Genomic DNA, 23,666 nt, shown 5'->3' with positions numbered 1-23,666 from the left:
ATTAGCTGGATGTGGTGGCCCATGCCTGTAGTCCCAGCTACTCAGGAAACTGAGGTGGGAGGATCACTTGAGCTCATGAGGCAGAGGTAGTGAGCCGCAATCATGCCACTGCTCTAAAGCCCAGACAACACCGTGAGACCCTGTCTCAAAAAAAAAAAAAAAGTGTGTTTAATACTGTAATTCAGATGGTTTTTAGTATTATTTAAAATGCATAATTGTTATTAATTCATATAATTGTGAATTCCTACTAAAGAGTTTTCTGCATCAGGTCCAGGTAGCCTTCATCTTCCTGAGCAGTGTTGATTTATAAACAAGCTAACTCCCCAGTTAAGGTAAAATGCAGCTAACTACTTCGCTAGGCATGCCAAGTAGCCAAATGTTACCATAATGGAAAATCATTTCTAAATGGAATGGATGAAAAGGAATAAATATATAAATATTGAGCCCCATGTTGGAAAAATTATGTTTATTGTTGGTTGAAAGAGAAAATCAGTGTCATTATTAATAGGTTATTTTCATTCTTATGTTTTGGTTTAAATCTTTGTGCCATTCTGTCATTATTGGATACTGAGCACTGTTAAGGTTCTTGTATCAGTTTGAACCCCGAGAGCGTGCTAACAGACAACATGAGATGGTGTGAAGCAACATGCTGTTTTAATGAGCGCCTGGGTGCAGGCGGGCTGAGGCCTAAAATGGCGTCAGCACCAAGTGAGGACGGGGCAAAGGTTTTATAGTCTCCTGTAAACAGGAAGTGTTGTAGTCTGACGTAACTGCTACATTGTACCCAGGTGCCAGGTGGCCGCTTTCTAAATCTTCAGGAGTAGATGTCTTCTGCAGGCTGGCTTCCTGCTTCTGCTGTCTTGCTGGCTCAAGCTGCTGGCCCAAGCTGCTGGCCCAAGTTGCACCTTGGGGCTGGGCCTGAGAAAGGAGGAGTTATTCATCTCCTTAAGCTTTCAGGCCCTGGGGAGACTCTTACAAGCACTTCATAGTTAAATAATGCTATTGTGATTTATTCATGTGTTGACGTTGTATAGCTTCTTTATGGTATTTTTTTAAAAAATTGAATTGCATGGGACCTTAGTAGTTAACCTTTTATGGGAGGAAGGTATTGTGTTTGTTTCTATTTTCTTATACCGGGAAGATTGAATCACTGAGGAACTTGATATGATGAATTCAGTTAGTAAAAAAAAAAAAAAAAAAAAAATTCAATAGAACCCAGATATCTCCTATCTCTTTAAAATCTTTTTCCACTTTTAAATGGGGCAGTGAAGTATGCGTTCTCCTTGCTGTGTTTGCCGGCCATGATGGTGGGGATATCTGCTTGCCCTTTCCGTTGCTGATGCTCTGTGTTTGCCATCCTCGGTGTTGTTCACTTTGTGTTCAGGGGATCAGGTTTAATTCGACCATGAGAGAAAGAAGCATGAGAAATATCTTCACTTGGATCTCTCTCAGGTGTCTCAAACAGATTGCATAGCCTGTCTGAATCACAGTTTCCTCCTGTCCCTATCCTCATAAATGGAGCATCATGGTCTGCTCAGTAGCTCATGTGAGATACTTACCCTGACACTTCCTTCTTTCTTGCCTCTCATACCCAGTAAGTTATCTTCTCCAATAGATTCTATCTCTACTCTTAAAGCGTATCTACTTCTCTGTCTCTCCGCGGCTCCATCCCAACCAGAGACCTCGTCATTCCTTTCTGGGACCAGCGTAGTAGCCTCCTAACTGGTCCATTAGCAGGCACTCAATTCCTTACACCCTGCAGCCAAAGGGAAGCTTTCAAAAAAGCAAATGTGATCAATACCTAAAGCTCCACCCTTGGATAAAGTCCACAAGCCCTAAGGCCTTGTGCGCTCTGGCCCTCCTCTCACACCTCCCTCCCTATGCTCTCTCTGCTGTGGTGTAGTCACATGCCCTGCTCTGGATTCCTCAAACACTTGTTGCTTCCCTCCACCAGTATAGTGCACATTCTGTTGGCTCTCCCTGGACCTCCATTTAGTGTCTGTCCTTATCATTGCCTGCCTTAGGGTGGAGATGAGTCTGCTGTTTATTCTTCTGCCTGTGGCTCCCAGCACAATGCTTGGAAACATGAGTGCTAATAACTAATGATTGATTGAATAAACAAATGGATACACATACAATTAAATACATCAGTAACATTTAAAATTAGGCATGCCCTAATAAATAAAAGAATTGTGTTTTGAAAAAGCAAGCATTACCTAAAAATGTATATATCAAAAACAGTTTTTTTCCATTGCAGAGAAAGGGTTAAATAATTCAACTAGGCATCTCCTGACTACATCTTCTGATTAACTGTCATTTGTGCAGCCCAAATGAAGAAATATTGCACCAGAAGAAGAAAACCAAAAGATGAAGTCACAAAGTCAGTCATTTAATCCACCACCAGTGGCCCTAACTAGTTCTTATGTCCTGTGGTAAGCCTAAGCATTTTTACTGAAGGCTTTTGGCCTTAGGGGTCCCCACGAACTGCTAGAAGAATGCTTTCTAAACATGATGCCAAGCTGGATCACCATTCGCTGTGCTAGAAGTAACCTTCACTGTGATGTTAAACAGAAACATAGCACAGATGCCGCATGCTAGACAATGGGACTCAAGTGGAGGAAAGATATTTCCTGCCGTTCTTATGACTTCTGCTATTGCTCATAATAAAAATAGGACTTGGTATTACTGTGCTGTTACCATGTACTAATTAGTGTGCTGAGCACTTTATGCAGAGTATCTCACTTCTTGTAACAATCCGCTGAGGGACAGGTACTATATCAGTTGAAGAAAATGAGGCACAGGGAGGTTGAACAGCTTCCACATGATCGTAGAGCTAGTCAGTGCTAAACTGCAGCCAGATCCCAGAGCCCACTTTCTTCATCAGTACACCCCTTCCTCTGCTATCGATGGGCCTGGAAATGCCCATATGCTGCACTGGTGGGCTGCCCTCTTCCAAGCTGGCAATTCCAGGCTTCAGTGTGTTAAGAAAAGGTCAAAACAAAGCATCCTTTTCCAAATCATTTTAAGACCGTGTAAACCAAGAAGCGGTTAGAACTGTCTATGTGGAGATTATATAATCATATAAATAATTCAAATGTCAAGCAATACAATTTTTAGGAAGTCTTCTTTGAAGCCTCCCACTCCTAAAACTGGGTTAGGTATCCTTCTGTAAGCTTCCATGACATTCTTTCTATCTTTGTTATTGCCTTAAACCTTTTCTGGAACAGAGAGAGAGAGAGAGAGAGAGAGGGAAATGAGAACAAGAAGGGAATAAGTTTAAAAAAAAAAAAAAAAGCCTAGTTTTTAAACCCTCTATCACTGTGCTTACTGCATGGCATTGTCTCTTTATATAAGCCTTTGAGTACAATAATACTATGTCTTATTCTTCTAGTAACTAGTAAGTGTCCATGTGCCAGGTACTATGTCAAGAGCTTGAGTGCTGCACTGGTGGGCTGTGGTGGTGCTTCTTAAGTGCCCTCTTCCAAGCTGTCAATTCTAGGCTTCAGTGTGTTAACAAAAGGTCAAAACAAAGCATCCTTTTCCAAATCATTTTAAGACAGCTTGAGTGCTCTTGACATAGTACCTGGCACATGGACACTTACTAGTTACTCAGATGTTTATAAATGCACACAATCAGTAACTAGCAGAGCCAGGGTTCAAACCCAGGGCTCCAGTGCTGTATGACTCTAAAGCTCATAATTGGAGGCCAAGGTAGGAGGATCATTTGTGGCCAGGAGCTCCAGACCAGCCTGGACAGCATAGAGAGAACCTGTGTCTACAGAAAAATCAAAAAATTAGCCAGGCATGGTGGTGTACACCTGTAGTCCCAGCTATTGGGGAGGCTGAGGCAGGAGAACCACTTGAGCCCAGGAGTTTGAAGTTACAGGGAGCTATGGTCATACCCCCGCACTGCAGCCTAAGTGACAGAAGGAGACCCTGTCTCTAGAAAAATAAAAACAAAAATAAAATAAATCTCCTCCTCTTTCCAACATATGGTCCCTGTCCATCTCAGGAACACACAGTCTAACAAGGGGATAAAACTCATCGACTCCATCACGTGGAAACCATGAGTTTTGCCAAGAGAAGCAGAAACAAGATGCTTTCACCCTTGGGAGAGATTCTCATCTAAGAACTGGCAAGGTGGGCTGAACCTTATTGAAAGTAACCTAATGAACGTTGCATAAGCTAGGTGCATCTGTGAAGAAAGGGGTCAAAGTTTTGTGTATTTTCAAAATAAAACTCTGTCCTTTCTAAATAGGCCAGTATCGTTGGTTAAAAAACCCACACCCACGAAACAGAAACTCTCATACATTATAAGCAGAAGTTTAAATTGGTACAGTGTCTTTGGAGACTAATTTGGCAATATAATTCATAAATTTTAATTGCTTATATCCTTTGAACTAGTAATTTGAATTCTAGATGTGCGTTCTACAGATGTACATACACATATGCACAAAGAAATAGCTACCATTACATTTATGCTTACATTGTTCATAGTAACAAAACTAAATGTTCAATAGGGACTGATTAAATATATTATTGTATAATCACCCATGAAATGGAATACTATGCAGCCTTAAAAAACTCGGCTTTTCTCTGTCTACTTGCATGAGACTTTTGCCAAGATAAACATTTTAATTAGAGAAAAAAAAATGCCATTCATGCAAAAACAACAACTACTAAACTGTTTCTAAACAAATTTACAGAAAAACAGCAGCAGTGGTTGCCTCTGAGGAGGGAAGCTATGAGAAAGATGAGAGAGAAACACTTTTTACTGTGTATTCATTTACGTGCTTTGAGTCTTTTACTAAGAGTCTTATCTTGCCTATTCGAAATTAATTAATTTACTATATAAAAAGGATTAGAAATTGGATTTTTATTATCAACTTCTAATTTTTATATAATTTCGAATTTACAGAAAAGGTAGATGATACTACAAGAAACCCCCTTTTGTTCTTTACCAGTTGTTTACATTTTTGCTCTATTTGCTTCTTAATTTCTCTTTGTATATTTTTATATATGTATGTAGTTCTTTTTTGTAACCATTGGAGAATAAATTGGAGACATCAGGCCCCTATCATTAAATAAGTCAGGGTGTGTTTCCGGGGCCTGTCGTGGGGTGGGGGGATGGGGGAGGGACAGCATTAGGAGATATACCTAATGTAAATGACAAGTTAATGGGTGCAGCACACCAACATGGCACATGTATACATATATAACAAATCTGCACGTTGTGCACGTGTACCCTAGAACTTAAAAAGTATAATAAAAACAACAACAACAACAACAACAAAAACACCTTGGGCTGAGAAAGAGAGGGAAAGAGTTTATCCAATAACTACAGAGGATCAAAGAATCTAGGAGTTCTCTATGAGATGTTTGTTCTGGGGCAGGCACTGCATCTCGCTTAATATTCAACTGAAAAGTCTTGGTATGAAGGACATTCCCACATCCATTGTTAGTCACTGCTGAAGAGATGATTTAATATCTTACTCCATTCCATGTCCCTGTAACTCCACTGATAACTTTTGTTTAGAACTCAATGCCAGGAAACAGTTGTTTCTTCTGAATAAATGTGCTCTGTTTCTTTCATCTGACAGTAAAAAAAATAACAATAATAATTCAGAGTGTGTTTCTTAAGAACAAGGACCTTGTCTTACAAAACCACAATACAATGATCAAAATCAGAAAGTGTAATTTTTTTACACAATTCTGGTTTCTAATTCATAGCTGATGTTCAGATTTTATCAGTTGTTCCAATAATATCCTTTTTTTTTTTGCCCAGGCTAGAATGCAATGGTGTGATATTGGCTCACTGCAACCTCTGCCTCCTCGGTTCAAGCGATTCTCCTTCCTCAGCCTCCCGAGTAGCTGAGATTACAGGCACGTGCCACCATGCCCAGCTACTTTTTGTATTTTGGGTAGAGATGAGGTTTCACCATGTTGGCCAGGCTGATCTCAAACTACTGACCTCAGGTGATCCGCCTCAGCCTCCCAAAGTGCTGGGATTACTGGTGTGAGCCACCATGCCCCGCTCATTGCTGACATGATTTTAGTGCTCATGTGGTCCCAGATGGGTGCAGTGAAAGTCCATTCATGCTAGCTCCTGTGTCCTTTTGACATGTGCCTTTCCTACTGTCTGGCTCAACAAGATAGTCCAGGATCATTTTGTACTTTCCCTGTTCCAGTGATAGAATCCGCTTTTCTTCAAGGAGCCCTGAGTCCTTTTAGTTAAGAAAAATGGTATTTCCAAGCCTGTATTTGGTGTTAAGTGTTTCTCTAAGTGGACACAGTTAGGAAACATGTGTGTGTGCATACCGATCTCTTCCTCTCTACCTCTTCTCTCTGTTTGCCCCCCATATGCTATGAGTTAGTACTGATTCTTCCAATTCCAATTGAGCCCCAGTATATTTTGTAGCCTTCTTCTCCAATAATGAAAAATGTGTCTCAGAAGCTGAGTTGGAGTAGATACCATTTAATTTTATTTTTCTAGAATAAAAATTGCTATTTGTATCTAGATTATGTGAAGTTGTCCACATAGAGAAGATTGCTTGGAAGATAAAACATGAACAAGATAGATAATGTCCTCTATTCCTTTGCAGACAGACAAGAAACAAGTAAACCAAAAACAACTTGTGACCGGTATTACAAAGGAAACATACAGGTGTGGAATGATGGGGGATAGAGGAATTTTGATGGATAAGGAACTTGTGTGAAATTTAGGAAACAAACAGGTGTGGAATGATGGGGTTAGGATAATTTAGATGAATAAAGGCCAGTGCACACAGTAATCAGAGATAGATGGCATGAGATGAACCAATATCTGTGTGTCAGATTGGCTTGAGATTAAAGTTTCCCATTGAAAAGATTTAAGGCTCGGAATGCAGAGTAAGATAAGATTTATATTTTAAGACCATCCTTGCTACTGTATGGAGAACGGATGGAGAGTGGTTTGAGCAGATCGGTTAAGATGATACCTATGGCAATGAAGATGCCTGAGGCTGCATATTTTTGCTAACACCGTTCACTATCAAAACTCTTGCTCTATATAGGTGAAGAAGCATATCTTATTGATTTGATTTGCATTTCTTTATTTGTAAGGAAGAACGAGACATTTTTATTGAATTTATTTTAGTATAACTAGTTTTATTCCTACGGTTATTGTAACAAATTACCACAAACCAGGGGGGGCTTAAAATAAAGAAGTGTATTGTCTCACAGTTCGGAAAACTAGAAGTCCAAATTCAACGTGTCAGCAGAGCCATACCCCCAAAACCTTCAAGGGAGATACCCTTCCTGGCCTCTTCCTAGCTTCTGGCAGTGGTCGTCAATCCTTGGCTTGGCTTGACTTGTGGCTGCATTCTTCTAGTCTCTGCCTCTGTCATTGCACAGTGTTCCCTGTCTCTCCCTTCCTGAGACATTTTTCTCTTTATTGGTTTAAGGTCCACCCTAATGACCTCCTCCTAACTTGATTTCGCCTGCAAAAACCCTATTTCCAGATAAGGTTACATCCACAGATACTGGGGGTTAGGATTTCAACATATCTTTTGGGAGAATACAGTTCTGCTTATGACACTAATGACCTGTGTTTTTTATGTTTCCAAGTGACTAGCCCATTTTCTAACACTGTTTATTGCTGTTTATTATTGGTATATTTATTTACTGTTTTGAAATGTTACCATTATCAGATACCTCACATCTATGACAAACTCACAGTCAACACCATACTGAATGGGGAAAAGTTGAAAGCATTCCCTGTGAGAACTAGAACGAAACAAGGATGCCCATGTTCACTGCTTCTATTCAGTATAGTACCAGAAGTCCTGGCCAGAGCAATCAGACAAGAGAAAGAAAGAAAGAGAGAGCATCCAAATTGGAAAAGAGGAAGTCGAACTGTCGCTGTTCACCAGTGATCTGATCATATACCTAGAAAACCCCTAAGACCCATCAAAAAAGCTCCTAGATCTGATAAACGAATTCAGTAAAGTCTCAGGATACAAAATCAGTGTACACAAATCAGTAGCACTGCTATATGCTGACAATGGCCCAGTTGAGAATCAAATAAAGTCCCTTTCACAACAACTGAGGAAAAAAAAAAAAAAACTTAGGAATATACTTAACCAAGGAGGTGAAAGATTACAAGGAAAACTACAAAGCACTATGGAAAGGAATATTAGATGGCGCAAACGGAAACATATCCTATGCTCATGAATGGATAGAATCAGTATTGTGAAAATGACCATACTACCCAAAGCAATCTATAGATTTAATGCAATTCCTATCAAAATACCATTATCATTCTTCACAGAACTGGGAAAAACAATCCTAAAATTCATATGAAACCAAAAAAGAGCCTGCATCACGAAAGCAAGACTAAGCAAAAAGAACAAATCTGAAAGCATCACATTACCTGACTTCAAGGTTATACTACAAGGCTATAGTTACCAAAACAGCATGGTACTGGTATAAAAATAGGCATGTAGACTGGTGGAACAGAACAGAGAACCCAGAAATAAAGCCAAATACAGCCAACTGATCTTCAGCAACTGGGGAAAGGACACCTTATTCAGTAGATGGTGCTGGGAAAACTGGAAAGTCACATGTGGAAGAATGAAACTGGGTCCTTATACAAAAATCAACTCAGGATGGGTCAAATACTTAAATCTAAGACCTGAAAGCATAAAAATTGTAGAAGATAACATAGAAAAACTCTTCTAGACATTGGCTTCGGAAAGAATTCATGACTAAGACTCCACAAGCAAATACAACAAAAACAAATAGATGGCACCTACTTAAACTAAAAAGCTTCTGCACCGCAAAAGAAATAATCAGCAGAGTAAAAAATCAAAAAATAGTAGATACTGGCATGGATGCAGTGAAAAAGGGAACACTTTACAGTGCTAGTGAGAATGTAAACTCACCAGTACAACCACTGTGGAAAACAGGATGGAGAACTACTATTTGATTCAGTAATCCCACTACTGGGTATTTACCCAAAGGAAAAGAGGTCATTAAGTGAAACAGACACATGCAAACACATGTTTATAGCAGTACCATTTGCAATTGCAAAAATATGAAACCAACCTAAATACCCATGAACCAACAAGTGGATGAAGAAAATGTGGTACATATACACCATGGAATACTACTCAGCCATAAAAAGGAACAAAATAATGTCTTTTGTAACAACTTGAATGGAGCTAGAGGCCATTATTCTAAGTGAAGTAACTCAGGAATGGAAAGCCAGATATCATATGTTCTCATTTGTAAGTGGGAGCTAAGCTATGAGGATGCAAAGGCACAAGAATGATATAATGGACTTTGGGAACTTGGGGGGAAAGGGAGTGAGGTGGGCGAGGAATAAAAGACTACATACCAGGCCGGGCGCCATGGCTCACGCCTGTAATTCCAGCACTTTGGGAGGCTGAGATGGATAGATCACGAGGTCAAGTATCGAGACCATCCTGGCCAACATAGTAAAACCCCGTCTCTACTGAAAATACAAAAATTAACCGGGCCTGGTGGCGCATGCCTGTAGTCCCAGCTACTTGGGAGGTTGAGGCAGGAGAATCGCTTGAACCCGGGAGGTGGAGGTTGCAGTGAACCGAGATCATGCCACTGCACTCCAGCCTGGGCCACAAAGTAAGACTCGGTCCCCCCCCCACCAAAAAAAAAAGACTACATACCTGGTACAGTGTACACTGCTGCTTGGGTGACAAGTGTACCAGAATCTCAGAAATCACCCCTAAAGAACTTACCCATGTAACAAAAACCCACCCGTTCCACAAAAACCATTGAGATTAAAAAAATTTAAGATTTTACATATGAGATAATACAAAAAAATTATTTTGCTTACTTTTCTCCACCTTTTCTTCCTGTCCCCTTCTATTTTCAGTGGTGTCCATTCTCTTTATGTCTTTGAATATGACTTTTATTGCTGTGGATTTTTTTTTTCTCTCTCTTCTGGTTTTTTCTTGAGCTCTTCTAGCTTTTTATCTCTTGAAAACATGATTTTAAACACAATTTCTCCTTTTAAATGATGCCTTCTTTGATATCTTATTTTAGAGCGCTACATTTTCTTTGTATTCTTTGCTTTCATACAGAATGTTCTTTCATAATTTTTCTACTTTGTGATGTCTTTTTTGGGAGGAGGGTATGCTTGGTCTGCCTTTTGCCTGTCAGATGTTTTACTCATTACCTACTTTTTTTTTTCTTTTCTTCTAACATCTTATCATGTGCCCCATTCTGGTTCACTTCTAATGACCGTCAATTTTTTTTTTTTTTTTTTTTTTTTTTTGACGGAGCTTTGCTCTTTCGCCTAGGCTGAAGTGAAGTGACGTGATCTCAGTTCACTGCAACCTCCGCCCCCTGGGTTCAAGAGATTCTCCTGCCTCAGCCTCCCAAGTAGTTGGGACTACAGGCCTGTGCCACCACGCCTGGCTAATTTTTGTATTTTTAGTAGAGACGACGTTTTGCCATGTTGGCCAGGCTGGTCTCAAACTCCTGACCTCAGGTGATCCACTCACCTCAGCCTCCCAAAATGCTAGGATTACAGGCGTTAGCCACCGCGCCCAGCCTAATGATTGTCGTCTTTGAGTGGATATGGTTCATTCTGGGTTGAGAAACAAAATGCACTGAGTTTGGTGGTCTGCTGTTCATTCCCTGTCTCACCAACTCTCTGCCCTGAAATGGCAAGAAGCTTGCCTGACTGGAAAGCAAGTTCTCTCTGTATGCCTGAGACTTCTGGGAGGTGATTTAGCATTACCTCTTTTCATTTATCAAGATCATCTGCTGCAGAGCCACTGCACTTTTTCTCTTTTGCCTCGCCACTCTGACAGCCTGTTTTTTTAAAAAAAGGAATTTCTAGTTATTTCTCTATTTAACCTTACCTTACATATACTTAGAAGTGTCAAATGGGACTTATTTTGTTCCAAAGCCACCTGCATACTGAGACCCTGACATTCTTAGCAAAAGACTTTCAGTGTGGCTACTCAGGAACTGCAGCCTACTTCTGGAGAACTCCAATGCCGGAGATCTGGAGAGGCATACATTCACTCTTAGCAACCTGCCTCAACTAGGTCTAGTTTTCATAGCTTTTCACAAGCTTTCTTCATAGATTGTGGTTCAGAGTTGTAGCTAGTTTTTTGTTTCATTGTAGGTGATGTCTTTTTCTGTTTTTGTTATTCTTGTTGATTTTCAGAGGGTAGAAGGGGGGCCAAGATGTCATTACTTTATCCTCCTTCAATGGAAGACCCTTGAATGGTATTTGAAGTGATACTAGACTCAACCCTAGAGAACTGGAATATTTAGAGATCACGGAAAAAGAGGAGCCAGGAAAGGAGACTGAGAAGGAAAACCAGAGAAGTAGAAGGAAAATGAAGAGAACGTGGCTCAAAGAAGCCAATAGAAGAGTACATTGAGGAAATGGGAGTCAGTGTTGAATAGTGAGAAATTAAGTAAGATGACCACAGAAAACCAATGAGTGAGTTTAGCAATTTGGGCAGTTTGGTCAAGATTTATTGAAGTGCTGGAGTGGAACCAAAATTGCAGTTGTCTGAGGAGATAATGAAAGGAAAAAAAAAAAAAAAATGGCATGGGTAGATGGACACCTCTCCTGAGAAATGGGAATGTTCATGGTAACTTCAGATTCCATTTAAATTCAAAAAAGGAAGGAAGACAGGCCAAATCAGTGTGATTAAGCAACACCTGTTCAGAAAGTGTATGTATGTTCCTCCTGAAGTAAATGAATAATACTTATGAATAAGATTTTATTAATACTGTACCTAGTGGACCATTCACAGAGAATTTTCTTCCTGATTATAATTGGTTCCATATATTTCAAGAAGTCAACCAAGGATAACACTGAATTCTGTTGGTGGGTGAATCTAACTTAGAAGCTTCAGGAGTACATTTGAGATATAGTTATCTGAAATACATTCCTTTTTCTCTTCTGCCTAACTCAAAGTTAAATATATTTTTGTCCCTTTTGTTCAGTAAGTTTTAAGATTCTGTCCAGTTTCCCCATGAAACAACTCCGATTTCTCTTTCCTCGTTTCTTCTACCATTCCCCTCACTGAGCACCTTATTGATGTATTGAACTAGAAAAGTCTTCACTGATTCCTTGTTTCCAGTCACATCAAATGTAAACTCCCTCAAATGTAAACTCCCTAAGCCTGGCTTCCATATCATATCAAATCTGACCCCCATGTACCTTTCCAACTGTTCCCCAGCATTCCTTATCACAGTCTTCTACTCTGACTGGGCCAGCCACATTGCTGTTCTCCATACCCCACTCCTCCCCGCAGTGTCTTATTTTTCTGTGGGGTTGTGCATGTAGTCTGCCGGTGACTGATCTGAAGGAGCTGATCGCATCTTGATTTCCTACTATAGATGGTCCTGTATATAAGTAACATGTGCAAATTTACAAGGCTACTTTAAAAAAAAGTTTCAGAATTCTTGTACAGTGAACTATTGTTTGCCAAAGGCATTATTATACCTTTATATTTTCTTCATTACTACTCACTAATTCAAAACTTTTTAGAACCTCTTTGTTTCACTTAGAAGCCAGTGAAAATATATGTCCCTTTTAATAAATATTTTTAAACTTATTGGTTTAAAAAATCAATTGCCATTAAGCTATGTTAACTATTTAGGAAGTTCTAAAAAGAAAAAAAAAAAGTTAACAGAGCAAAGACCATAAAACTGATGTTGGAGGTGGAGTATTAAGAGTGACTTCATAGAGGAACTGGTGCTTAGGCTTTTGAAGGAGAGGGAATCTGGCAAGCACATGGGGAAGAAGGAACCAGGAAAAGGTATGTGAGGCAGAGTGAACTCCATGGGCAAAACCATGAAGGCATGGTGCTCTTGGGAACTGTAAATGCTCGTTAATGAGAACAAGAGTAACAGAGACAGAGAGAAGTGGTAGGGGAGGTTTTGGTGGATAAAAGTGTTGTTGGTAGACAGAAGTCAAGAGAAACCTGGAGGCTAGACCCTGTATGCTCTGCTATGGAGTTTGGGTGTTATTCTTAGTGTTCCTCATTAAAAGTGGTTTATTGGGATAATCTTTGTCACCACAGTACCTGCTTTTATTACCCTACCTATCATACTATATTGTTGTTATTTACGTACACTGCTTTCCTGTTCTCCTTTTTTAATTCCCAGGGTTTGACCCAGCACAAAATAGATACTGAATACATTTGAAGAATAATTATAAAAGTTTGTCATAAAAGGTTTGCACACAGAGGTCATAGGAACACCTTCCTTGGTATCTTGTAAAAGATGATAACATCCTATTTGTCATCTAGGATAATTACTGTAGTTCTTCCTGGAGGCAAACAGAATAGGCGACTATGTTGCCTTAGTGCTTACTTCATACCCTACGGGCTTTCCAATGCAAACTGAAATTTGAGTTGCTGTTAAGGTGTGTACTGGCACCATCTAGTGGTGATTTTAAGACCCAACCAAATTGAAAGTTTTGTATTTGATAACCAAACTTAGAATTTCAAGTAAAATGAGCTTCTAACGTTTTGTGAATTGCTGAAGCATTGTATTTAATGTCATATTCTGTTAATATTTGCCACTATCTTTGAATTAACAGTTATGCATTCAATTATTTTCTTAAGACATGAGATCTTGCTGTGTTGTCCAGGCCGGACCCAAACTCCTGGGCTCAAGTGATGCTTTTGCCTCAGCATCCCAAATAGCTGGATCTGCAGGCATGTGCCACTATGCCCAGCCCTTTAATTATTTCGTACATGGTGCCTGTAGGTTAATAGAATATATTTTATTTGTAATAAAATATTATTTTAGAGCATAATGGTCTATTAGTGGCTTTAAAAAGTATCCAGTGAGAAAGAAGGTACATCATTGGACAAACGTAGAATCTTACAATATTCTAATCTCATACATTATTTGCTGTGTCTCTTAGTTGCACAGTTCCAGGCTCATGAGACATCCTTCTGCTTTTCTTCATTTCTTTTTTCTGTTTGGACAGTGCTTCTTCAAAACTAAAGAATCATCCCCTTTTGATTCTTTTCATTGGAGATACTTAAGCATGTACTGCAAATTTGCAGGTTGAGCCAGGAAAACTTGCATAGTGAATCTTAGCTTCTTCTTATTTTTGCGAGTCTTTGAACAGTTGTTATATAGACATTTTGCTTGTGACGTGTAGTTGACTGACAGCTGAGTCAGGGAATTGGATTTTTTTTTTTTTAAGACAGAGTCTTACTCTGCTGCCCAGGCTACAGTGCAGTGGTGCGATCTTGCCTCACTGCAACCTCCACCTCCCAGGTTCAACCAATCCTCCTGCCTCAGCCTCCCAAGTAGCTGGGATTATAAACATGCACCACCATGCCCAGCTAATTTTGTATTTTTGGTAGAGATGGAGTTTCACCGTGTTGCCCAGGCTGATCTCAAACTCCTGGCCTCAAGTAATCCACCTGCCTTGGCCTCCCAGAGTGCTGGGATTACAGGCAAGAGCCACTGCATCTGGCCAGGGAATTGGATTATGATAATTGAATTCACTCATTCCTCATGTGTAAGGATTGTTGTGATTTCAGTAGCAATGTTTATAAAACAAAAACATTATTAAAAAATCTCCCTTATGCATAACATAATCAGAAGCATACAGTTAGTGATCTTTTTAAAAAAGTACTTATTCAATGCCAGTAGATAGAGGGGTATAATTGTGACCATTTTACAGATGAAGAAGCTGAAACACATGGAGGTTAAGTAGCTTTCACAAGGTATCACTGCTATTGAGTTTGCAATGTGAGCATTCAAACCCAGATGTAAAGGACTCAAAATCAATGCTTTTAGCTACCATGTAAACTTCCTAACAATTGAGAGGATACATAGAAAACCCATAGTAGAAAAATGCACCAAAAACCTTGAAGTAGTTAATAACTCTTAAAATACTCTAAATACTTGATAAAAATCTTGGCTTCAATTTATTGTTGAAATTATCAACATCTGTTTGTTTCCATTACTAATTATAGCCAACAGTCTTCATTCCAGCTTAAAGGAAATTAAAGGTTCTTGCTCTTTGGTCCCAAGTGCTTAGTTATTTCTCCTGCTCCACCGGCCATGAAGCAAGCGTGCTTAGAGACATGCTGTCTGTGAACCAGCGTTTTGCTTGCCAGGGCACGCCCTTCGCTCGGTTCTTGGATGTGAGAGAGATGTCTACCAGTATCTCTCAGCTGGTAGAGCGTGTTGGTGGCAACCGCTTGTTATGTGGAAACATTGAAGCTCTGGGTCACATTTGTTTCTACGTGTGGATTACTGTGTAAAAACAGTGGATATATATGGGTTTTCTAAATTTTATATTTAAAAATTTTGTTAAATAGACACATAAAGTTGCACAATTGCAGTCATATCATACCTACTCAAGCTTCGTATTCCTTTTTTTTTGTCCTGTGGCCTCTTCTCACCTGCCCATGTGGCCTTCCTCTTTATTTCTCTCCTTCCACATCACCTAACTGTGTGTATAAAATGATGCATAAAATATAACATGTATTCTTCCATATTTTTTCATGCTTATGTACTCATTTATAAAATATATCTATGTACAGATACAAATACATATGTGATTAGATTTTTAACCCTATTTTATGGGGGAAAGGTAGAATCGTATTATGTATACTTTAAAAATACATGTGCCTTTCAACCAGCTGTTCCATTCCTGAGAATCTATACCACAGAAGTAAAAGCACCAATCTGTAAGATTATGTATCAAGAGTGTTTTCTGCAGTATTGTTCATAGAAGTAGGAAGGAACAGGAATTGTTGAATATATAATGATATATCTACACCATGGAACTTTAGGCAGTCATAAAAAAACAAATTTGATTTATAGCAGAAGTATCTCCTCCGCCATTCTCTCTGTTATGGATTTTACTGTTTATATTCATTTACCAACATTTTAGTGAGGTTCAAGAGGGAGAAAAAATAAATAAATGTATATGACAGTCCTCTTTATAATTGAAAATCTGACTAAGTGAATTTCAGGATCTGCTTTAACTTCTATTTCTTTTCCTCCTAGAGCTCTGAGATTGTCTCCAACTCTTTTTAGCTCTTTCATCTTCTTACCCTTTTGTATTTTGGAAACAGGAAATCCCCAGCCTCCAACAAGTTAAATTCTTCCTTCTCGCCTGGCTTTTAACCCCTACTGGTCTTTTCTACCAATGGCATCTGAAGGGGCACAGCCTCAAACGTTCTCTCTACAAGTTAACTCAGAGCCAGTGAAATGTCAGTTCAGAAATTATTCCTAGGTTATTTGAACTTGCTTGGAAATAAGAGACTCATAGGACAGATACAGCATTTCTCTGTAACCACAGCTACGTCTTCCTTTTCTTTTGCTTCTGTACAGATTTGAAAAAGGGCGCATCTATACGTTCATTGGAGAAGTCGTCGTTTCTGTGAACCCTTACAAGTTGTTGAACATCTATGGAAGAGACACAATTGAGCAGTATAAAGGCCGTGAGCTGTATGAGAGACCGCCTCACCTTTTTGCTATTGCAGATGCTGCTTACAAGGCTATGAAGAGGCGATCAAAAGACACTTGTATTGTGATATCAGGTAATTGGAGGGGGTCCCCTGTATTTCCAAAGTCAAAATGTGTTTCATTTATATGATACTCAAGAATCCAAACAATTGATTAAATCTTTTTTTAAAGGTAGAAGCCTGAGCAATTCTATAGGAGAGAGAAAAGTGATGGACATTAAATACCGAATTATTTATATCATTTCTGATAATCCTCTAATCTTGGTTCATTTACAAATACATATTACACTTGGATGGCTTCTGGCCAATTTGTTAGATTGAGCTGACATGGAAAATGTTTCCATCTCACACACATAAAAATACTGGATAAAATGTAACAAAATTATTTTAAATAACAAAATGAAACCAAGAAAATGAAATATTGAGGTACGAAAAGGAAGAATGAACTCAAAATCAGACTGGTGCTTGGGAGCTAGTGTTGAGGGACCTACAGAGGCATACGGGCCATAAATAAGCTTTCAGAGCTAAGGGGCTGAGCGTTGAAGCCCAGCGAGGAGGGAGATAGGCGCGAGATAGGCTGCAGACCTCGCATGTTCGAGAACTGGAGCCAAACTACCTACGTTAAGGAGAGCCCTTCAAGGACCCTCGTGTAGTGAAATGGGGACAAGAAAAATATCTGTCCACTGACCCAGGATGGCCTCTCCCAAATTGTGGAAATTTCTTCAGGTGCTAATAATACCTCACATTTGCACTGGTGGTTTTATGCTTTTAGAAACACTTTTATAATCATTATTCCAACTCTCTGGTATGTAGAACACTTACTCTTCTACTTGATAGACAAGAATATTAAAGGTCAGAGGAGTTAAGTAACTTAGTGTTGGAGTTAGAAAATTATATCCTAGGACTATGTTTTGTTTAAAACACATCACGAAAACAATATTGCTGGGTTTTAAAGGGGAGAATAAAAACAGTTATATGAGTGTGTGGTGTAAAAGCAAAACATTTCTTCACCTTGAGTGCCTTATTCTTCCCAAAATTCCAGCAGTAACAGCTGTTAACAGTTTAGTGTTTATCCTTATACATTTTCTCTGTATATGCAAACACATATAGTCATAATTGCATGTTACTATATTATAAATGTATAATTATATAGAGAGAATTATATTATATCTGTTATATAACTCATTTTTCCATTTAATAATATATAGTAAATATCTCTTCATTGGTGTTTTCTATAGAGCTAGTGCGTTCTTTTTAATAATTGTGTAGTGTTCCCGTTAAATAATTGAATCACAGTTTATCCAGTTATCTACTGATGGATATATAATTTCCAGATTTTAACCATGACTTACAGTACAGTCTATAGAAATATTTTAAAACCTTTGAACATTATTATTATTTGGTTATGTTAGTATTTTTTAGTATTTCCTTAGGAGAAATTTCTACCAGTGGAATTTTTGAGTCAGAAGGCGTAAGCATTTAACATTTTTGATAGATACTTTGAAATTGGTTCCTTTTTCCCCATCCCCCAGCCATTATCCCAATTGTCATGCTTTTTCTATGATACCTTGTGTCTGGAGCTTGCTGTTTTGTTTTTTCACTAAAATTGCTCTAATTTTTTAAACGAATTATTTTGTCCCCTTTAAGATTAAAAGAAATTCTCTTGCAGAAAATAAGGTTATATGAATTTAGTTGTAACCACTGTTTGACTCACTACCTTATTTCTTTTCTGCTAGACTATGAGTCCCTGCCAAGTACTAAAACTTTAGTCTTAGTTTACCACATTGGTACTGTTTTCCTAAGTAAATTTTTGTTTGTAGTCTACTCATTATTTTAGTTTTGTAATAGTTTTATTTTCTTCCTCATATTCACGTCTGTTAGAACCACTAACCATGTCAAGGCAGGATGAAATAACTCAAAAAAGCAAAAAAATGAAACAGTGCAACATGAGGGATTTTAAATGCATCACCAGTATCAGATTTTTAAATTATTCTATTAAAAATTAGCTTATTCTTGGTTTAAATTATTATGTTAAGCCCTGAACAATTTTTCCCCCCAGGGGAAAGTGGAGCTGGTAAAACGGAAGCCAGTAAGTACATTATGCAGTATATTGCGGCCATCACCAACCCCAGTCAGAGAGCAGAGGTTGAAAGGTAAGGGCACTCTAATAATGGGGAGGAATTCTTCTTAGCACTCCGTTTTCTCTATAGACTTGGCTAGGCCTAAACTCTACAGGTTGAGCATTTTTGGGGTCTAAACCTATGGGTTGAGCATTTTTTGATGATTAAGCTACTTTGATTCTCTTAAGTGCATATTGTCTCTGTACGTTTATTTATTTCACTGTATCTATTTCTAGATTTGTTTTTAGTAGAAAAATACTACTATGGTAAGCTTTACCTAATTATGAGACCAAAAGAATCATTACTCTGAAGCAGTTGAAAGTGTTCCCATCCTGGTTTGTTACTGTTGACTTGAATGTGGTCAGCGGAGCTGTTATAATTTATACTGGTAGGTTCTATTGTTCAAGCTCTCACAGGTTCCTTGCTCTTTTCACCATACCAGGGTTTTTAAAAAACTGTGTTCTGAGAGAAGTGGGACTCTGGAAGGCAGACCCATGCCTTTCCATCATCATCATTACAACATTCAGAACCCACTGACAGTGGAATTTCTGAACAAGATTCATTTTCTAAAAGGATTTCATGCCATAATGTGCTGTTGTTCACGGAAAGATGAGTGATAACGCTGGTCTCTACTGTCTGGGGCCCAGCATTTAGGGGAGCAGCTGGCACATAGTATTTGCTTAACAAATATGTAAGGGATGAATGGGTGATAGCTATCAAGCAACAAGACTCAAATTATGTGGCACAGCCTTTTTGAGGAGAGAAACTGTTTTCCTAATTGGTTACTTCAAAGCTCAGTACTAATTTAGTAAAGAGTCCCACCTCATCTACACATCACAATCTTCAGTTTTATGAATAGGAAGAAAGGATACTGGGTTGGTGTAAAAGAAGAGCGCTTACACTTCACTACCCCGCGTGCCCTTTCTTCTTTTCATCACGTTGGGCTGCATTGCTGGGTCAGGAGAGGCATTTTTCTTAATTGTAACACATTCCTGCTTGTTACTCTGACTTTGCAATCTAGTTTGACAAGGACAGGGATGTGTGTAAGTTTTCTTAATTTCCTTAGGAGCTCAGGAGAGCAACTAGATGAGAAATAAATTAATTTTACACCTACTATAGTAGAGTAAGGCATATATAAATTTACTAGTCTTTCACAAACATATCTTATCACAAGCAGTTTCCCTATGCACACGTTTTTAAAATATGCTTTCGTTTATGAGGCGATAAGGTTGAACTCTCCAGTATTAGTGGGAGTAACAGTAGATCTGCCACATCAAGTCATTTCAGAGGCCAAAGTTATTTCTGCAGGTATGCCTGTATGAGAGGAATTTTATCAGTGGAATGAAAACAAGGATATAGCATGAAGTTTAAAATGTATCCATTGGGAGGGACTGCTGTATAGAAAGTTAGCATTCATCGAATAAAGAATGCATTAAATGACTGGTACAAAGGAGAAGTACCATACAGCTTCAAACAAAATAATGAGCAATTTCTGAACTAGTGAAGATTAAATTTGTGATGTATAACTAAGTACAATAAAATATCACAATTCCAGGTTTTATAAGCAAGTGCCTTAAAAATTGTATCATTTTCTGTATCACCTATTCTTTCCCTTTTCAGAACACATCTTTTAAAAATTTTTCTTTATGTAGATAAAATATGTACATTTATAAAAGGAAAAACAAAAATTACAGAATTAAGTTGAAGGCATAAAAGTTCCCTGAAATCCTACTTTGCCCACTCCGTCAGTCTCCTGTCTAGATAACCATAGTAAGGTGTGCCAATCCCTCCAATTTTTAAGCATTTGCTGGCACATGTGCATGCACACACACACACACATACATGTGTACACACACATAGACACACAAGGATCCTGCAATGCATGTTGTTTGACAACTTGATTTTATATTCATTAATATATGCTGGACATTTCCATGTGAGTACATATTGATGTACCTCATTCTTTTTAGCACCTGTATAGTATTTCATTATATTGGGAAACAAAAATTTATTTTTATCCCTGTTGGTGGACATTTAAGTTGTTTGGGTTTTTTTGATATTGCAAACAATGCTGGAGTCAGCATCTTTGTATAAATATTTGTATGTGTTTCAGCAAAATCCAGTTTTTAAAAAATTCTAGTCTCTATAAGTTTTTATAATGACTTTCGTGTATCTGTGTTAAAGAGTGAAGAATATGTTGCTTAAGTCCAACTGTGTTTTGGAAGCTTTTGGAAATGCCAAAACCAACCGTAATGACAACTCCAGCAGGTTTGGAAAATACATGGATATCAACTTTGACTTCAAGGGTGACCCTATTGGTGGGCATATCAATAACTACTTACTGGAAAAGGTAAAATGTGCTTAATTTCTGAGGGTAATGTTTTAAGTGCTGAATGTTTAAACAAATTATAGAATTTCTTCTATTGACTCAAAATAGCTTTAAATCCTATTCTCCCTTCTGGATTAGCTTTTTATGATAAGATATTCTTCTTTTGTCTTCTCTTCTTAGCACTTACAATGTCAAGTTGGAAAAAGTTGTGGACTTTGTAGATAGATTTAGCTATGCGTGTGAATGGGTGGGGGCACAGGTATGAGTGTGTGCCAACTTCTGGGTAAGGTTTAGCCGAAAATCAATCTTAAGACTAATCAGTTCTAGTCTTTTTGTACATCACCATCTTCTATACATTTTAATTTTAATTAATTTGATATTTCATTTTCTTCTAGTTTCTATTTGTTCATTGCTTTATAGTAACATATATGTAATTTGTGGTCTTACATCCTAATTATGAAGCACTTATTTGGTCAGTAAAAACTTAAAATAGGCCCAATTTCTAGAGGATTCCAATTAGAATTCTCTTCTTGGGACCACCAGAGAGGTTATGTCTGGTTTTGTTTTGTGTTTTTTGAGACAGGGTCTCACTCTGTCATCCAGGCTGGAGTGCAGTAGCGTGAACATGGCTCACTGCGGCCTCAACCTCCCGGGCTTAAGCGTTCCTCCTACCTCAGCCTCCTGAGTAGCTGGGACCACAGGCAAGGGCCACCATACCCAGCTAATTTTTTTTTTATTTTGTAGAGATGGGGTCTCCCTGTGTTGCCCAGGCTGGTCTCAAACTCTTAGGCTCAAGCAGCTCTCCTGCCTCAGTCCCCCAAAGTGCTGGGATTACAGGCATGAGCTGCTGCACCCAGCTGGTTGTGTCTTAACTAATCTTGATTATCAGTGGACATGACTGCAAGAGAATACATAGAGTTCATTTTTACAGTTAAGCTTGTGCTTTATAAAATTAAGTCTCCACCTTGAATTTACACAGATCTAAGCTGACAGGTTTTCTCAGTTAAGGGTTTCCTATCCCAATTAGGCCATAGCATCCTTTATGACCATATAATGCAGTATAATCTTTATTTTTGTTTGTTATAGTGAAGTCGGACTGTTAAGGAAATAAATGTATTATCAGAGTCAGTTGAAAAAGGACAGGAAATGCCAGGTATCATTATCAGTCTTTTTTCCAAAATGTTTCATGAATTCACTTTATGTATAATACATATTCAATCAAAAGGGTCCTTTTGAATGAACTCATATTTTGAACCCTCTCCTAACAGCGGTGTTTTTTGGAACCATCTAAGGCAGAGGTCCCTATGGATTGATCTTGCTCAACTGACTTTTATTACAGGATATAAGGCATTGCTTTTTGAAATGCCAGCAGACTCTGGGGAAAGGAATGTTGAGAATATTCCTCCCTAAGCATTCCTTCCTATTCTCCCCACTTCTAATCCTTATCCCACCCCCAACCACCAAATTCCATCTTTAGGCTCCAGGTTAAAAAAATCAAAATAGTTTCATTCTTCAGAAAGTTTTAGGGACCTCTGTTTTAAGCAATAAAAAGAATTATCAAAGAATTGCAGGGGAAACCCCATAGAGAAGACTCATTCTTAGATAAGTATATAATCCATGGGGTCTTTAGGATATTTAACTGATTTGGGAGAGGACGGATAAAGAAAAAGGAGCATTAACCTTGACTATGCCTTCAGCTCCAGCCACCTCTTTAAGAGGAAATTTTTGGGCAGGTGGGAAGGCTAGTCATGGAACGAAACTGTAAGCTGGACCGGGTGTGAGGAGGGGAGAGGTGATAAAAGGATTATAGGATAGCGGAACAGAGGCTGAGGAAGAATTGGGACCTGGCTCGGCCTGGTGAGGAGCAGCCTGGGGAGGAGGGGAAAGGTCAGATGGGTCCATAGAAAATGATTCAAAGGACTCTGAGCTTGGGGTGGAGACTGAAGGAACAGACAGGAGAGAAAGAAGAAAGATTTGGGACGAGTTGCATTGGGAACAGAGGCTAGGGAGGGACTGATGTGTAAAAGAATGCCTGGATGTCAGGCATCTTAGACCATTTGCCCATTTTATGACAAGAATTACTAGATCTTGTAGGATGGAGAAATTAAAAGTGCCATTTTCTGGCTATTTGGAACCACTGTAGAGTTTGTATTAGGGTCAAGCGGTATTGCAGAAGAAAATAAGGCGTTTAGATTTAGGTCAGGTGTGAGTTGAAGAGGTTTTAAGTTCTTGAGAACACAGGCTAAGGGAGAAGAAGGAGGAATGGAGGGTGGAAGGTTGTCCGTAGTGAAGGAGGCAAGCCCAGAGCAAAGAGAGGGTAGAGACACGGGCAGTGGCGGGGGCGGGGGTGGCACTTGACACCCAGGGGAGGTGGTGCTTGCCACCAAGGTGAAGGATCAAGGCAGGCATCCTCGCAGTGATCAGACACCAGTGGAGTGTGGGTGAATAATCAGGGAGGCATCCCCACGGTGATTAAACACCAAGGGAAGACTGTCTTCCCGAGTCCGTGACCGGCGCTGGAGTTTTGGGTTCACGGATAAAACGTGTCTCCTCTGTCTCTGCCAGAAAAGGAAAGGAACTGAAAATTAAAGCAAGGGAGAGATTGAAGGATAGCGCCAAGACTGAAAGGAGAAAGAGGTTGAGGGATAGTGAGAGAGGTTGGAGAAGAGAGTAAAAAGAGGCCGCTTACCTGATTTAAAATTGGTGAGACGTTCCTTG

General features: G+C 38.9%; 1 protein-coding gene across 8 annotated transcripts in view; it reads left to right on the top strand.

The window, feature by feature from the left end:
• The window catches only part of MYO1D (myosin ID), a 382,230-nt gene that overhangs the window by 78,575 nt on the left and 279,989 nt on the right, over positions 1–23,666 (top strand). For 7 of the 8 annotated variants that reach the window (XR_001896300.1, XM_017950496.3, XM_017950498.3 and 4 more), the window contains 3 exons: positions 16,366–16,574; positions 18,559–18,652; positions 20,804–20,969. Coding sequence is in view for 7 of the 8 variants with exons in the window: in XM_017950496.3 (XP_017805985.1) it covers positions 16,366–16,574; positions 18,559–18,652; positions 20,804–20,969 (469 nt within the window). In the remaining variant the exon portion in view is untranslated. Of the gene's footprint in view, positions 1–4,040; positions 4,141–16,365; positions 16,575–18,558; positions 18,653–20,803; positions 20,970–23,666 lie in introns of those variants that run through there. The other variant, XM_017950500.3, reaches the window with a different exon arrangement.

The sequence above is a fragment of the Papio anubis genome, chromosome 17 (genome assembly GCF_008728515.1).
Source record: "Papio anubis isolate 15944 chromosome 17, Panubis1.0, whole genome shotgun sequence".
Lineage (NCBI taxonomy): Eukaryota > Metazoa > Chordata > Mammalia > Primates > Cercopithecidae > Papio > Papio anubis.
This window is presented reverse-complemented; position numbering and strand designations above follow the sequence as displayed.